Source organism: Dromiciops gliroides, chromosome 3, assembly GCF_019393635.1.
Source record: "Dromiciops gliroides isolate mDroGli1 chromosome 3, mDroGli1.pri, whole genome shotgun sequence".
Taxonomy (NCBI): domain Eukaryota; kingdom Metazoa; phylum Chordata; class Mammalia; order Microbiotheria; family Microbiotheriidae; genus Dromiciops; species Dromiciops gliroides.
In genome coordinates this window covers 542,431,080-542,448,952 of record NC_057863.1, presented here as the reverse complement: position 1 = coordinate 542,448,952, position 17,873 = coordinate 542,431,080, and the positions used below count along the sequence as shown (strand labels likewise).

The 17,873-nt window shown below is 47.4% G+C and overlaps 1 protein-coding gene across 1 annotated transcript in view; it reads left to right on the top strand.

The window, feature by feature from the left end:
- LOC122747913 overlaps positions 1-16,737 on the top strand; it is a 30,250-nt gene extending 13,513 nt beyond the window's left edge. The window contains exons 4-8 of the mRNA XM_043993700.1: positions 1,017-1,144; positions 3,297-3,389; positions 7,073-7,414; positions 13,036-13,152; positions 14,182-16,737. Of these exons, the coding sequence (XP_043849635.1) occupies positions 1,017-1,144; positions 3,297-3,389; positions 7,073-7,414; positions 13,036-13,152; positions 14,182-14,207 (706 nt within the window). The 3' untranslated portion in view covers positions 14,208-16,737. The remainder of the gene's footprint in view (positions 1-1,016; positions 1,145-3,296; positions 3,390-7,072; positions 7,415-13,035; positions 13,153-14,181) is intronic.
- Positions 16,738-17,873: the final 1,136 nt, after the last annotated feature.

Below are 17,873 nucleotides of genomic sequence, written 5' to 3'. Positions count from 1 at the left end.
TTGATGAGGCAGTGGTAGTTAAGTGACTTGCCCAGGATCACACAGCTAGTAAGTCTCAAGTGTCTGAGGCTGGATTTGAACTCAGGTTCTCCTGAATCCAGGACCAGTGCTTTATCCACTTCACCACCTAGCTGCCCCTCTTGTCTCATTTCTTAACCCCTTGTAATCTGACTACCAACCTCATCCCTTAACTGAACACTCTCCACTGTTAGCCATGATTTCTTTGTTGCTACACCTCATGGCCTCTTCTTAGTCTTCATCCTTCTGCACCCCATAGCAACATTTGGCACCATTGACCACTTTTTTCACCTGGAAACTCCCTCTAGTTATCCCCACCTATCCTGTCCAGGTTTTCCTCCTACCTCTCTGAAGGCTCCTTCTCAGTCTCCTTTGGGGGATAATCATCCATGTCTAACTTTGGATGTACCCCAGAGCAATAGGCCTCCTGCTAAAACCCCTGGAATTCTTTTTCCCTCTAGGCTAGGTCTTTAATGCTAAGGAGACAAGAGGAAGGAAGCCAACTCAATAATTCAAGTCCTAGTCCCTGCTACTCCCCCATCCACATGCTAATGATGGTATTGCTGCCCCCTTAAAGGAAAACCAGCCTCAAACATATAAAACAGGTGGCATCTCTCCTTCACACTCCGTCTCCTTTTCTGCCAGTCTGCCACCATCACTGTGAAAGTAAAAGGGGCTACATAGTAAATTTGAAATTTCATGTGCAATAATCTTTTTTTTTTGTTTTACTGTGTTATGGAAATGCTTGTTTTATTCCATAAATTAAAAAGAAAAGAATATGGGGTGTGGGAATCAACCTGACTTGTGGGACCTGTATGAGGACGGGGAGATAAGGTGGGATAGATGCAAGCTGGACCAGAGTTTCTATGCCCTTTAAGGTGTGGTTGCCCAGAATTTGAGACAACATTCCTGATTCCTAGATCTAAGGCATCAGTGGGAACTGTTTTCAGGCTCTGTTATCCTTCTCTTCACTGAAAATATCCTTTATTTATTTTTAGCATCTCCCTGGGCGTATTCCCACCAGCCATGATGTGGACCACAAAGTGGAATCCCTGGCCAGCTGCCTACAATGGCCCCACTCAACCTTTATACCTCATATTCCTCATCCCTGGCATTCTGAGCTTTGGTAAGTTTGCTCTGGTCTCTGCCATTGTGGCCTCCACATATCACTACCCACTGATATTTCAATTCAATTAAACCATCAATACAAGAAACACTTGTTTAGTCCTTGTTGCACACAGAGCCCTGTGTTTGAATACTAGTGGAGGTACAAAGTTTAGATAAGGAAGGATCTCTGATCTCAGGTTCATTGTCCCACTACTAGGCACCTTCACCAATCTCTGCAATGTAGCATCCTAGAATTATAGGGTCAGAGGGGATCTTACCCAGTCTGACCCAGACCCATCCAAGAAAATAGGAAAGTGTAGAATGAGTCACCAAGAGCACAGCTGTTTGTCCCCTTCTAACAGAGGGGTGAAAATTCCAGGTTTTTGTGCACTCTCTATGAAAGAGGTACAAGGAAGGTTCTCACCAGTGACACATACAATTCAAGAGAATACAAAGACAGAATTAGAGTTTCAGAACTGGAAAAGTCTCCATATATCATTGAGTTCAATCCTCTTATTTCACTGAAGAAACAGAGGTCCAGAGACATCCAATGACTTATCCAAGGTCACACAGGTAGTCAATAGTAGAGCTAATATTTGAACTCCAATCCTTTCCTTCCCGGCACAGTCACCCAGGATGCCACCACTACAGTAATACCTGGTAAGCTCCCATAATCACACTCTTCCTCCTCCCCACTGAGCTGCACTGCTCTGTCCCATACAGGCCTCCCACAGCTCTCTGGCCCAGCCTCCTTCTATAGTTGCACAGTCACAGAATAAGGGCACGTCCAACCCCAGCCCAGAAGCCTGGCCTTCCTCTGCTTTAGAAAGTGATCTCTGAGCAGCCTCAGGGGTCAGGCAGAGGCTGGTGCCCTCCATGGGGCCACTGACAGGAGCTGCTGCCTCCCTGCCTCCACCCCCAAATTTCAGCCTCCCAGCAGCAGCAGCTCTGCCCCCCCCACCCCCAAATACTCCGGGTAGTAAAGAGGGGGAATGTCTAGTCTCCATATCCCAAATGTATCACAGTGTGCAAGGTGATTTCCCCAAAGGGGGCTCAAAGCAGAGCAGTACCTGAGCAGGAACACACCCATAGCTTCATGGTCCTGAGCTGCCCTGACCCCTGCTCTGAAGGCCATATTAACTCCACCACCCCAGTGTTCTCTGAGTCTCTTCTGTTTTGTGCCTGGTTCTCCACACAGGAACATTCACAGTATCTGGCCCTCTGGTCCAGCCCATCCTGGCCTGGGTGGGAGAAGTCATCCTGCTCCCCTGTCACCTCTCCCCTAAGATGGATGCTCGGGGAATGACTGTGAAGTGGCTCAGAGGCCCATTGGTCATGCACTTGTACCGTAGGGGGCAAGAGGTGGAGGAAGCCCAGGCCCCTGCATTCCAAGGGAGGACAAAGATGCTGAGAGAGGACATGGTTGAGGGGAAGGTGACTATGAAAATCTGCCAAGTCCAGCTCTCTGACACCAGCCAGTACACATGTTATTTCTAGGCAGGCAACTTTTACAGTGAAGCCAGCTTTGACCTTCAGGTAGCAAGTAGGTCCCACCTGGGTCATGGGTTCTCTCTAGAGCTGGAAGGGGCCTTCAGACACTGGCATAGATCTTGAGAGTGTGTAAAGTGCTGTCCATACATTGTCTCACTGGAGTCTCACAACCACCTTGTGGGTTAGTATTTATTTCTGTAACAGGGACTACCCTGGTCCCCACTGACTGAGGGCCAGGTGTGTTATCTTTCAGCCCCTCAGGGTCCTCTGGTTTTTAATAGGGTTGGAAGTGTCCAACCTCTCTGTCATTGGCTCAATTCCCTTCCAATGATTTTCCTCCAATTTTAGGGGATCTTTTGTACCTTTATTCTATGTCACCACTTAATAGATTAGCTTTTACACAGGAATATTTATTTCTAGTGTCATGAGAACAAATGTACAAACGACACTTTCCCTGACACCTGAGGACATTGTCCTCCCCACCCAGGCCACCTCAGTCTCTGGAGAGTTGGGGGATGGAGCAGGTTCAGGTTCCCAGCTTAGTCCAGTTGCCATGTAGTAGAGTCTCACCAAGTTCCAAGTCCAGTGTACCCCTTGGATTCAGGTCCCAGACACCCTCATCTGTCAGGGCTTCCCTTTTGGGCTGGAAGCAACATTTGGCCTTGATTCTTCCCTCCAAGGTCTCCATGACTTGTGTCTGGTTCAGGTGGAAGGTCTCCAACCTGGCTTCTCCCAGAACAGGCCTCTGCATCTCCCACATGGGTCCCTCCAAGGTAGGTCAGCTCATAAGGCCAAAGCAAAGCCCCCTTATTCTCCCACCTTGATTTCAACCATTTGCCTCTTTAACAAATAGGCAGGGGTGTATTTTGAACCCAGTTCCTGTGCCTAGTTCAGAACAGTCCTCCGGGGTCTCTGGGCAGCCATGAGTGACTGCCTTTCAGCTATTTCCTAGTGCCTACAGGAGGGAATCTCAGAGCAGTCAGTGGTGCAGGATCGGACATAATCCCCCAGATTCCAATGAAAACCACAATCATCACATGCACAATTACATTATGCACCTTCAATAAAGCAAGGAGCATTTTACAACAATGACAAAATATGCATGTTTACCATTAGCCTTTCAGGGCCTTTCTCACCCCACTTTCTCAAGAAAAAGGAAGATCAAAAACAAAGAAAGCTGGATGCCCCCTTTGAATGGAAGGCCAGGTCCCTCTGAGCTGTATCAGCCTCATCGAGTTCTCCCCACAGGGAGATCTTTCAGGCCTGAGTTTCCACTGACAGGTTGGGATGACCTGCTCTCTGCCCTGGACTCAGAAAACTAGCATGATAACTATTCTCCCTCCCCTAAGGGCCCCAGGCCTGGACTGACACCCAAATCCCATTCACTGAGGAGAGGATGGAGTGTATAAAAAGCCAGACCTGTTGTTCCTGGACTGCTCAGATCAGCCCTATAGATCTTCCCACTGGCCCCTTTGATTCCATGTTGAATCCCTTCATCTTCTTTGGAATCAGCATCTTGTGTCTGTATCTTTGCTAAACCCATGAAGATAAGGGAGAAGAGGCTGCTGCAAGTTAACCAGTTCTGAAGGGGCAGGTGCATAAAGGGAAATTAAAATTTAAAAATATATAATAATCATGGATTCATTGGGGAAAATGAAAATTCAAAAGCTCTTGGGAGAATATGGAAAGAAATTTATGCTTGAAAATAAGGTTTTGGGGGGGCAGCTAGATGGTGCAGTGGATGAAGCACCGGTCCTGGATTCAGGAGGACCTGAGTTCAAATCCAGCTTTAGACACTTGACACTTACTAGATGTGTAAACCTGGACAAGTCACTTAACTCTTATTGCCCTGCAAAAAAAAAAAAATATGGTTTTGGAAGGACTTTGCACGAATAATTATTGTCTTTTCTCTGCAGACTTTCCCTCTACCCCCCATACAAACTGATGGAGATAGCAGTGTTTGAACTGCATTCCATTGCTAAAATATTTTAAAGTTGGCAAGGTTTCTGAAGATTTTAATCGACATTTTTATATTGGGGGGGCAGTGGATGCATAAGAAGAAATCAGACATAAAGCACAAAGAAAACTGTTTCAGTGGATACTCACCAAAGTTCTTCCCTTTCCCTCCAAATATGGAAGTTATTGTAAAGAAATGGCTTAGGAGGGGCAGCTAGATGGTGCAGTGGTTAAAGTACCAGCCCTGGATTCAAGAGTACCTGAGGTCAAATCCGCTTTCAGACACTTGACACTTACTAGCTGTGTGACCCTGGGCAAGTCACTTAACCCCCATTGCCTGCAAAAAAAAAAAAAGTCTCCTAATTCTCCTCTTCTTGTTCGGGGCAGCGCAGTGGATAAAGTACCAGCCCTGGATTCAGGAGGACCTGAGTTCAAATCCAGCCTCAGACACTTGACACTAGCTGTGTGACCCTAGGCAAGTCACTTAACCCCCATTGCCCCCCCAAAAACAAAAAAAACCCAAACAAATAAAGTTTTGGGGGGCAGCTAGGTGGCGCAGCGGATAGAGTACTGGTCTTGGAGTCAGGACTACCTGAGTTCAAATCCAGCCTCAGACACTTAACACTTACTAGCTGTGGGACCCTGGGCAAGTCACTTAACCCCAATTGCCTCACTGAAAAAAAAAAAAGAAATGGCTTAGGTGTGAAGCACTGAGAGCCAGCTTTCCCATGATTCCAAAAGGATAAGCCAGTGAATAGTAGCTAATTCAGGAATTCCATCAGATGGCCAGCTGGATTGTAAACCCTAGTTGGCAAGATATCACAAAAAGAAACCTGTGGCTACAGGCCTGAGCTTTGAAAGAATGACTGAAATGCATACAAAAGTTAGAAATTAACAAAACTGAAGCCTCCATTTACCAGCAGGTTAACCTATGGACTCATTCAAGCAGTAACATTCTCAGGTCCAGAATTTCCAGCATCAGTTATTCTTTCACAAAAATCTTCATAAGAGAACTTGATCCATCTTTCTTGGTGCATCACCATCAGGGCTGGCCCATGATGCATGGATGATATGGAACATCAGGCCCTGTAAGAACATAAATCCATCCCTAAAAGGAATTGTAGTAAAATGAACGATCTGACTAGAGCCTGGAAGCTTTTCATACCACCTTGAAATTTCATCATAAACTGGCTTCTGCTACTTTATCTTAGGTGTCTTTCAAGGGAAAAAAATTCTTGTTTCATTTAATTTTTTTCCTAATGATTATTTACTTTGCCCTTCTACTTCTCTTCTGTGGAGGACAAACAGCCACATGAGATGCAGTTGTCCCTGCAAAAGATCTTTGTTCACCTTCTTATGCAGTTTTGCACTTTAGTCTATTTCTTGAGCTCTTTTCATGTTATTACTTTCCTTCCTATGGAAAAAAAAACTTTAACCTTCAGAACACCAGGTTACAATGCAGGTATATGTTTTTACCTGACAGATGCATCTCCCAGGTAATCTAAAGACAGAGCAATCAGGAGCTGACCTGCTTTAAAATTAATTTTGGATGATTTAATTTCTTCCTCTTTTCTTTCTTTTAAAAATATTTCCCAGGGGCAACTAGGTGGTGCAGTCGATAAAGCACCAGTCCTGGATTCAGGAGGACCTGTGTACAAATCCAGCCTCAGACATTTAACACTTACTAGCGGTGTGTCCCTGGGCAAGTCACTTAACCCTCATTGCCCCCCCACTTCCCCAATAAATAAAATTTTTAAATTCCCAAAAAAAGCCATACAAACAGAATTAGTCCTCTACGATTTGTTTTATTCTATAGCTTTTGGGTGATTTGTCCAACCAGAAGCCTATTATTGTCATGACTATCTGATTAAGTTCTGATGATTGAATTGTTTTTCTACATTAACATAAAAAAAGAATGAGTTGTCCAGATGCATCCCCATGCTGGCCAGCTGAGATCTAGAAGAGATGCCACACAGGCCGATCCATCTATCCAGATGACCAGATACCCCTATTCCTCACTGAGCTCCACTGCTCTGCCACCAGAGCTCTCCCCTGGCTCCCCCATCTTCTAAGATACTCAGCTGCACAGCCATGGTTTAAGGGCCAGCCTAACGCCAGCCCAGAAGCCTGAGCTCCCTCCTCTCTTGTAAGTTATTTATGGCAGGGGTGGAGAAGACCTGATGCTTCCCTAAAGGCCATTGATGGCAGCAGGAGCCTTCCTGCCCCTGCCTCCAACCCCCCATCCCCAAACAGCTGACCTACCTCCATGAATATACAAGGCAGTCAAGGGAGAGAAGGTCTTATATACAAATGAGTAACAGTTTGGAAAGGGGGCCCAGAATTGTGTCCACAGCAGAGCAGCAACTGATCCTGGAACAGAACCCAGAGCTTTGTGATCCTGGGATCCCCTGCCTCCCACCCCCCACCCATACCTGCTCTCCCTCCTTGTCCCACATTGTCCTCTGATTGTCTTCTGCTCTGTCCCTAAAAATCCCCACAGGAGAATTCACTGTGATTGGCCCTGTTGGGATCTTTCAGGCCAAGAAGGGGGAGGATGTCCTGCTCCCCTGTCACCTCTCCCCTAAGATGGATGCTAGAAACATGACTGTGAAATGGTTCAGAAACCAGACCCTTGTGCACAGTTACCCTAATGAGGACAAGGTGGAGGAAACACAGGACCCTGAGTTCCAGGGGAGGACCGAGCTGCTGAAAGATGACCTGGCAGAGGGGAAGGTGATCTTGAGAATCCATCAGGTCCAGCTCTCTGATGCCGGTCACTACATTTGTCAGTTCCAGTCACCTGGATATTCCAATGATGCCAGCTTTGAACTGCAGGTAACAGGTAAGTCCCACTTGGTCTCTGGCTTCCTTCTGCAAGGTCACTGAGTCAACCCCCCTCATTCTACAGATGAGGAAAATGGGGCACAGAGAGGAAAGATGCTTTGACCAACATCATGTAACTTGGAAATGGCCAGGCTGAGACTCACACTCAGCTCTTCCTACTCCAACTGTGGCCATGCCCTTCTCCTCCACACACCCCTTGGATATAGCAGGTGTGAAATCCTGTGCTTTGGGGAAGGGACCCACTCACTTTGAGAAGTGAACCTTGACTCAGGGCTTCCATTCTTCTCCCTCCCTTTGATCCTTCTGGCCTGGAGTTTCTCACTGAACAATCCTGGAGGACTTCCTGATGTGCTGGGCCTCTGACATTCAGATAATTCTCTTCTCTAATTACAATGTGCCAGGCCTCATCTGGGACCCCAAGACATACACTGACCAGGCTACTGCATGTCTGAGGGCTCTCTGACTGTCATCTGTGTAGCTTCCACCACCCTGGCCTAGTCACAAATACTTACTAGATTCCTTCTGTGTGCCCAGCTCTGGGCTAGGTGAGGCTGTGGAGGAGAGAAGGGAAGGAAACCTGGTCTCATCCCTTGAAGAGTTTCTAGTCTAGCCAGGGAGAAATGATGATTAACATCCTCCAAGATAGTCTGAAGGAGAGGGGAAAGCAGTGTGTCCCAGTGGTTAGAGTCCTGGACTTGGAGTCAGGAAGACCTGGGTCCAGATGCTGCCTCTGACTCTTAGTTGTGTGAGCACAGGCAAGTGACCTAAGCCAATTGTGCCAACTTAACTCCTAAAGACAATTGATTCTACCTGGTTACACACTGACAAAGTTACACACCCTAAGGTATTGGATATATACAACTAGGTTTTAACTAGAACAAGCTGAATGTATTCTAATTCATGTGATTTGAAATTATAATTATATAAAATGTGGTAATTGATTGTAACCCAATGGAAAAATGCAGTGGGCATTCAAATAATGTGACCATTTCAAGGATTCATTGTGCAAATTAATCAGGACCTAGCTGTATAATAAAGTGGTAAATCATGGGGGTATAATTTAGTTTAAGTCCAAAAGCATTTATTAAGCACCTACTGTCTGTAGACCTTGATGTAGATGGAAAATTTACATAAGACAGGTCTCTGTCTTTATGTTATTCAGTTTAGGAAAGGACTAAGATAGTAAGACCTAAGCAGAATCCTCATTAATACAAGATCAGGGCATGAGAAGGGTACAAAATGAAATGATGTGTGGAGCCTGCTGGGGAAGGTGTTAGTGCCACGGGAATCTGGGAAGACTTCCTAGAAGTGCTGGCATTTTAATTGGCCTTGAACAGCTTGGTGGGGGCTCAGCAGGGAGAGAGGGAGGAAGGGCATGCCCAGCACTGGGAACTGTGTTGGCAAAGGCCTGGAGGCTAGAAGAGCAGGTCATCTTGAGGGCACAATGTGTGGTTCAGTCTGGCTGAAGCACAAGCATATGGAGGGAGGTGGGATGGCAGGCTGGCAGCAGAGTGAGGAGGTGACCCCAGTGTGAAGGCCAAGGGAAGAGAGGTGAGCTCCACAGCAAAGAGCCCCTGCATGTGGTGGAGGGCAGGAATGGCTTGAGCAGAGCTGTGGGCAGGGCAGAAGAGCCTGGCCAATGATGGCAGGGGGAGGCTAAGGGGAGACTCCAGGCAGGGGGAGAGGAGGATTTGTGCCAGGGAGAAGGGAGAGGAAGGGAAGGCTGGCAAAGCTGGTCTGGAGGCAGGATGAGGAAGAATCACCAGAGTCTTTGATAGTTCAGGTGAGGGACACAGCAGGCATCAGAGATTACTCAAACAGAGTGGAATGGATGAACATGATGCCTCAGATTTTAAATGGTGAATCAGAGAGAGGGACTGATTTTTTTTTTAAGGCAATTGGAGTTAAGTGACCCTGGGGTCTTAGTGTCACACAACCTCAAGTGTCTGAGGTTGGATTTGAACTCAGGTCCTCCTGAATCCATGGCCAGTGCTTTATCCACTGTGCCACCTAGCTGCCCCCTGAGCTGGGGAGTCTTGAACATATTTTTAGGCCAATGGGAAGGAGCCACTGGAGAAGGGGACATAGAAGGGGACACTGAAGATGTGTGAGAGAGAGGGGTGATTATGGAACAGGGTCCTAGGGGAGGGAGGGAGGAAAGGGGACAGGATCAGAGGCCCAGAGAGAGGAATCAGGGAGGCCAGAGGAAGAGAAGAGAGTGAGGGATGATGCAGAGGAGCTCTGAGGATGAAGGAAGGAAGGGAGGGGCCTCACCCTGAGCTCACACTGGACTGTCTCACCAGGACTCAGCTCCCTCACAGAACCTGAGAGCTGGAAGGGAGCCCAGAGACACCAAGTCCAACCAGGACCTGAAAGGAAATCCCTGAAATGTCTCAACATCCAGGACACAAGGTCCTCCAGCCTCAGCCTGAAGACTTTCAGGACAAGAAGGCCTTGGCCCCTCCAGAGGCAGCGGGGCAGCTCTCCTGGGCAGGAAGGTTGGATAGGCCTCCCTACCTCTTCTGCCTGTTGTTCCCAAGCTGGCCGCTGGGTCCAGGACACTGTATTGTCTGGTGCAAGTCAGGGATGGGCTCTCTAAGCAGCTGGAGGGCTGTCTGTCTGTACCCACAAGCAGACACCACAATATCATCTGGTTCACTTCTGCTTCTAAGCTTATATCCTGACCTAGACTATGAGCTCCTCAGGGTCAGGGCCTGCTTTGTTTCCCTTCTCACCCCTGCTCCTTCCCTGGCCCAAGGGCCTAGGAAGGGCCTAGGACAGGGCTGGGCAGGCCCATAGAAGACTCTCAGCAGGGACATCTTGTCCTCTTAGAAAAATCCTGCTCTCCAACATTCTAGGAAGAGCCCTGAGGCAGGGAGGGGGCACTTCTACACTGGGGGCCAGTTCTGGCCCTGGGCTTTGCCATTGTCCAGCCTCAGGAGAATGTCCCTCTGCCAGGGATCCAGCTCAGAGGATAATTAGCCCCCTTAAAAGCTGTCTTCTGCTGGTGCTTTATCCATTGTGCCCCCAAGGGCACAGGTAGAATCTGGGGTTTGTGGAAATTTATTTTGATTTGGGGCCCCTACCTTTAGGCTGAGATTAGAAAGCCTTAGGCCCTCAGGGTCTCTTCTGTGTAGGAGGTGCTCCTGCCCCTCCCCCTCTGCTTCAGCTGAGCCAAAAAGCCCCGTGGGCTGTACAAGACCCCAGGTCAGACAGCTGGGGGAAAAAAGCCCCCAGCTCCCTCCGACCTGAGCGGAGCTACCTGAAAGATCCCGGATAGCCTGTGTTGAGGCATGGGATACTTGAGCAGCCCCCCAGCCACAGCCACAGCCCTGGCTGGCGGATTAACTTGGTGTGTGGGTGCAAAAAGCCCCGAGATTTGAGTGGAGAAAAGAAAGATATATATAGACCTGGGGGTTAGACTCAGGAGGGAGGTGAAGAAGAAGACTGGGGGGGGGGTGGCTGACGAGATTAGAGAGGTTGGAGAAGACTAGAGATGGGGTGGTTGATGAGATTAGAAGTTTCAAGGCCGGCAGACATAGGAACGGGAACGGAAAAGAGAGGCGGAAGGGCAGACTGACGGAGCAGACAGACAGACAGAAGGTTGGTGAGAGAGAAACATGGGTTCAGAGGTGGTAGTAAGAAGAGAAAAGTTAGAAGCAGGGGGATTTACAAAGTGAATGGGGCTGGGAATTAGAATAAAGGACCTGTGTGCCCTAAGGCAAGAGGCAGCTAAGGCCCTTATTGTATTAAAAAAGTTTGAGGCTCAGCAGGTGGGAAAGAGACACAGTGGAAAGAGAAGTGCCACAATGCAGTCAGGTTGTACATTTTATTTCCCTGTTTTCTTAATTTTAAATAGTATCTCATAAATAAACTCTGCTTTGATTATTTAGTTAAGAGGCTTCTTAATCCTTTGCTTATCAATTTTGGGAGTGGAGCAGTGTGGTGGAACTTTATAAACTGCCCATGTTAAATTAATAGCAGTCAGATAGCCAGTCAGTCAAAAGTCCCCAGATTAATCATCCACAGTTTAGTCCCCCCAAATTAGTCCTAGTCATTTAAAATATTCTTACATTTGAATGGCGACCCAGATGGGACTTATGGCCCAATTATAATTTTTCTAAACCTATAATTTTTCATATAATCATAATTTTCATGAGTCCAAAGTTATAATTTTTCCAAATTAGATATAGTTATTTTTTTTACAATGTTTAATATACAAGTTCCAGCTCAAAGAGACCCCATACATCATTTAATTCACATCTTACATTTGGTAAACTGAGGCCCAAAGCAGCAAAAAGATGTATTTAGTCCATTAAGTCCCTGAGAAGTCCCAGAGATGAGATTTGACCCCAGTTCTCCTGACTCCAAGTCCATCTTTTCCTTTTGTTTCAAAGGAGGGTATCCACTTTCTCTTTTCACCCATCCATCTTGCATAGGCTGCCAGATTCAGGTCCCTAAAACAGCTGTGATTGTGTCACTTCCACTGCTCAAGAAACTTCCATGGCTCCCTTTTGTGTAGAGTCCACCCTAATCTGGCCCATTTTAACTGCCCATTGTCATGGCCCCTCCCTCTACTCTGTTGCCCATGTGACTCAGGAGGAAATTGAAGCACTGGGCTCCTGGGAGGTTGGGAGAAGGGAAGGTTACTGACAGAGGGCATAGGTGCTGATGGAGGCTTCTCTTTGGGCATTGAACAATACCTTCTCTAGAAGGGACCCCAGAGCTGATCCAGGCCCCCTCCTCTATTTACAGAGGAAAAGACTGAAGTCCAGTGACTAAAGTTCAAATAGCCACCCAGTGACAGAGTCACATTGGAAACAGATCTTCTGATTGTCTGAGTCTGGGGCTGTTTCTCCTCTGCTCTATCATCCTGCTGCCCCCAAGGCCCTCCTTTTACAAGCAGTCAAACCAAGGCCCAGAGGGGACAATGGAGCAATGTGACAGTTTAGGGGAGGGCTGACCCCAGGGCTGCTGCAGTCCAGGCTGCTTAAGCCAGAGAGAGTTTGTCAATGGCATGTAAGAACCAGATCCAGGATGGACTTCAGAAGGGAGGAGCATCCTCTGGGATCAGGAGACCTGGGTCTGGTCCTGTCTCTGTCATTTCCTCAGTGGAACCTCTTAGAAGTTTCCTCTCTGCTCTCTGGCCCTCTGTCTAATGATGGGGTTGGACTAGATGTGATCAAAGGTCCCATCATCCTCTGAAAGTCTCTGAATCCATAAGGACTCAGCTATGAGGCAGTGGGAAGAGGCCTGAATTGGGGGTCAGAGGATCCAGGCTTCAGGCCTGGCTCTGTGACTTACAAGCTGAAGGATGCAGGGCCTCTCTCTTCTCTTTTCCTCTCTCTAAACTGAGGCAGTCAGACTAGATTCTCTCTAAGCTCTCTGCTAATTCTTATGTTCTATTCTTTGAAGTCCTGGGGAAGCTCGCTTTGGGGGGATGTTTGGAGGCTGGTGGAGGGGGAGGAAGACTGCATCATCTGTGCACAAGGCCATGATCCATAGCCAGTGTTTCCTAAATCCTGATGTCCTCTGTACTCCCACCCCAACCTGGGCCACAGGGATCTGGGACCAGGGTGTTTTCTTCTCTGATAATGGACTTTGGGGATCTATTTTCAGACAATTTCCCCACATATAAGAAGACACTTATAGTCATTGTTGCTGTCTGCTTGCTCTTCACTGTTTCCTCCCTGGTGATTTATTTCTTCTGGAAAAGAAATCTATTGGGGACCAGAGGTAAGAGGAGGGGCCTGTCCTTAGGCCTTTAGTCCTTCCACTACTCACCAGATGCTTTGATTATGGCAGTGAGAGGGATCTGAGGATCCCCTGGTTTGCTGGACTAGGGCACCTCCCTTGGATCTGAACATATAGTCTGGCCCTGGGCTGAGGGACCTTTGCCGGGGTGACCTTTGCCGGCTGTGTCAAAGAGGATTGTCCACTGGGAGTCAGGAGGATGGACTCTTGGGAGAAGCCTCTTAACCATGTTCTCACCTTGGACTAATCTCCACACTCTCCTAGCCAGGAAGTGGTTTCTGGGTCACTTTCCAGGTCTAGGTGGAGGGATGGGCATTGCTGGGGCTGCCCTTGCCAGGCAGCCTATTCCCAGAGCTGTTCCCTTCAATGCCTGAATGTGGGCCTGGTCTCAGGTCCCACCCCCAGTCCTTCCCTGGATGTCCTAGTCTGCTCTCCCTTACTCCCTTGGCTGCTACCCAGCCACCGGTGATGTTTAAAATCTAATGTGTGATCACCTTATCTGCCTACCCAGTGTGTGGTGGGGGGAGGGGGGTGGGGGGAGTAGAACTAGCTAAGTTTACTGATAAATTCGTCAACAATTTAGGCTTTTAAGTACTTATTAAAGTATATTAGGGGTTAGCAAAGAGAGAGAGAGAAAGCCACCTTCACCTGACTATTCATGCTTCTGACAGGAGAACACTTGAAGTTCTCCCACCACAAGCAGGTCCCCTAATGAAAGGAGAGATCCTCAGTGGCTTGTCCCAGAAGCCCCATGTGGAGACCAGCATTGTTAATGAAATTTCCTCCTCCAGAATTTCCTAGACCAATAAAATCCCAAATCCATTTCCTTACCCTTTGGAAAATAAGTTATATTTACTTTTAAAATGTTCTATCATCTTGAAAATAATTTCGTTTAAATCTGTATTATTTTAAATTGCTTTTATTTCTTCATTTACAAACATGTTATAATGACTTTATCAAGATATCGCTAACCCTTATAAAACAACTGATTTTGTTTTTTTTTGACAACAGAGATTATTTCATCGTGTAAAGTTTGAGGAGGAGGACAGAAAGCCACAGGGACCCTACCCGCCTGTCCTGGGGATTGTGAGTGGAAGCTCACACAGGGGACCAGGTAGAGAATCTTCTGTCCTTTCTTGATACAAGAAGAGGAAGGCAGAAGATAAAGCATCAAGAGGCATAAATCTCATACAGAATAACGTGAGAAGGGCATGAGAAAGTGGCAAAATAAAATGATATGTGAAGATTAGTGGAGAAGATGTTAGTGACACAGCAATCAAGGAAGGATCCCTGGAGGAGGAAATATTTGAATTGGACTTTAAAGAATGGGTTCAGAGCCCAGGCCCCCGCCTCCCTCTAGCACTTCTTTTTCTCTAGCTGCCCGCAACCCCTCAAACTTGAGGTGACCCCAGACCAAGACAGCGGCTGCCCGCTCACTGCCCCGCCAGTCGCCCCCACCCCCCTCTCCCCACTCCACTCCGGTCCCCGGCGGGCGCCGCTCCTCGCCCCCTCCTCTTGCCTCTCTCCCTCCCTCCTCCTCAGCCCCGTCCCACACCATCAGCAACCTGAAGCCGGACCGCGAGCACTGCACCGCACCGGCACCGGCACCGGCACCGGCACCGGCATCGGCGGCAGCTCGGAAGAGGAGGTCGGGACACTTTGTCAGCGGTCTCCCTGTGGACATCTTCTCCTCCGGCCGTGGAAGGGGTATGAAGGGACACTGATCAAGCTCACATCTAAGCAGCCCGTAGGTTTTGTGACTTCTGACAGCTGCGCTGGGGGCAGAAGCAGCCAAAAATGCATGGAATGGTAATCCACGAGAATCCACAAACCTTAAGGTCAGAGTTTACCAACCCCCAAATCGTTTTTCTGCAGCTCTGCTTCAAGGAAACAAGACATTTAATTTTGCATGTTTTCTGGCATGAATTAAGACATTTAAACTTGTGTATGTGCGATTGTACAGTTTGTTCTAGCGTTAGTGTCACCATAGCAACAGGTTTGGGCCCACTTACTGGTCCATCTTTACACACCCCATGCCCCCCTCCCCCATTATCTTTAGCTTCCTTGAAGAGAAGACTTGGCTTTTAAACTGAGAAATGGTTACTTGTCCCAGTCTTCTTCCACTTCCCCCAGGATGGGCAAAATGAAGGAAACACCTGTCCATGATGCACTGGGTTTTCTCTTACATTTTGCCTCAGGGTCCTCCTCTTTCTCCTCTGATGGGCTCTCCCCAGAGGACAGTTGTGCCCTTCCCTGCCTTGTCAGTTGCTGTCCTGCTTTCTGAACTTCCAAACAACCAAAAAGTGCAAGTATTTTTGTACCATGCGTAACAAGGCTATATTTATGCATCAAAAGATTTCGGGTGTGTGTTTGTGTGCAATTAATAAAGAGAAATGGTTAGCCGTGTCAGGTAAGTTCGTGTTTAGTTTGAAGCTGGAAGAAAGGAGATTCTATTCTTTGGTGATAATGTTTTTGTAAAACAAATTTTAACATGAATGTTTTAAACTTTGTGTTCCAAATTCTCTTCCTCCCTCCCTCCCCACCCCCTATTTAAGGATTTCCCTGATGGAGAATCTCAGTGGATTTTTTTTTTTTGCAACAAACATTTATTTTATTTTTTCCAGTTACATGTCAGGGTAGTTTTCAACATTCATTTTCATAAGATTTAGAGTTCCAAATTTTTCTCCCTCCCTCCCTCCCCCTGCCCTCACCCCCAAGACAGCAACCAGGTTATATGTACAAACCACAAGTGCTCTTTTTATCAGTACTTTCTATGGGGTGGTGATAAGTGTTTTTGTCAGACATTAGTTTAAAAAAAATGAAGGAAAAAAAATTGTGCAATTTCATTTTGGTTTTGTGAGTATGTGTCATATTACTACTTGGTCCTGAAGTGCTTTACCTATTACCTACAACCAGCTCGCTTGTATTTAGACTTTGGAGAATAGGTTGCTGTTACCATTGCTGATCCTATGAGAATGTGAAACTGTATATGAAATGCAAAATAAAGTTATCATCCAAGGTGAAAAAGAAAATGGGTAGAGACTCAAGAGGAAGAGAAAGAAGGATGTTCCAAGCACAAGGAACTGTGTGAGCCTAGGCTTGGAAGCAAGAAGAGCAGGGCATCTTCAGGGCACAAGGCCTGGTCCAGCCTGACTGAAGCTCAGAGCACATGGAGGAAGATGGGATAGGGTTGGAATGGCAGAATAGCACCAGGATGGGCAGGTTCAGCCCAGTATGAAGGCCGAGCAAAGCAGGGTGAGCTCCACAAGAAAGAGCCCCTGCAGGTGTTGGAGGGCAGGCTTGGCCTGAGCACGGCCGTGTGCAGGGCAGATGAGACTGGCAGCTGTTGGTAGGGTGGAGGGAGGGAGTGGAGGTGGGGAATCATGTATGGAAGTTAGTAGAAGACTCCAGGCAGGGGGAAGGGAAGACTTATATCAGGGTGGTGAGAACAGAGAGGAAGGGAAGTCTGGGAAAACCGTTCTGGAGGCAGGAGGGAAAAGAATTGGCAGTGGTTTTGATGTTCTAGGTATGAGAAAATAATGCGGTTCTGGGGGATGCAGAGAGCCTTGCCTGACCTTTCTTTTTTTTGCTTTTTTTTTTTTTTTTTTGGTGAGGCAATTGGGGTTAAGTGATTTGCCCAGGGTCACGCAGCTAGTAAGTGTTAAGTGTCTGAGGCTGGATTTGAACTCAGGTCCTCCTGCCTCCAGGGCTGGTGCTTTATCCACTGTGCCACCTAGCTGCCCCCTTGCCTGACCTTTCTTAAGGCTAGCCCAGAATCAGGAGAATTTCAAAGGAAATGTAGACTGACCTTGCTGACTACCTAAAGGAAGTTAAACTCACCTAAAACCACACCTACCTAAAAGCCTTTCCCCTCAGAGGGTCTGTCCTCTGGACTCTGACCTCAGCATATACTGCTCATGGACCACCCTCAAGTCCAGTAAACCAATAGAGTTGAATGATGCTAGCCAATTAGCTTGGAGCAGCTTGGAAGGGCCACCTCTTCTCCGGACCCCCAGGAAGTTTACGCTCACACTCTCTTGGCCTGTGACTTGGAAGGAGCAGTCATGAGGCCCACTCTCTCTCTCCCCTCTGAACTTTTGGAGCCTCATGTTCTCTCTTTAATAATATTTAATATGCTTTAATAAATGCTTAATGTGGGGGCAGCTAGGTGGCACAGTGGATAGAGCACCAGCCCTGAATTCAGGAGAACCTGAGTTTAAATCTGGCCTCAGACACTTGACACTTACTAGCTGTGTGACCCTGGGCAAGTCACTTAACTCTCATTGCCCCACCCCCAAAAATGCTTAATGCCCCAAACTGATGCTAAAGCCTCTAATCTATAAGTAGTAATATATTAGAAACCCCAGCTAAGTTCCCTAAAACTTGGAACAGAGATAGGCATCCCCATATAATTTCAAACGACACACAGGTGAGGGAGTGGGCATCCGAGATGCAAGAATGGTGTGAGAGAGTAGAGGTAGGGAAACATGTATGGAAGCCAATGGAAGACACCAGGCAGGGGGTAAGAAGAGCTTGGGCCAAGGTGGTCCCAGAGAGAATAGAATGGAAAGAAAGTCTGGGAAAGCTGACCTGTAGGCAGGATGGCAAGGCATTGGCACTGACTTTGATGCTAGGGATGAGAGAGACAGTGGGTATCAGAGATTCCTCAAACATAAGGGAATGGGTGAATGACTGCACCTTTT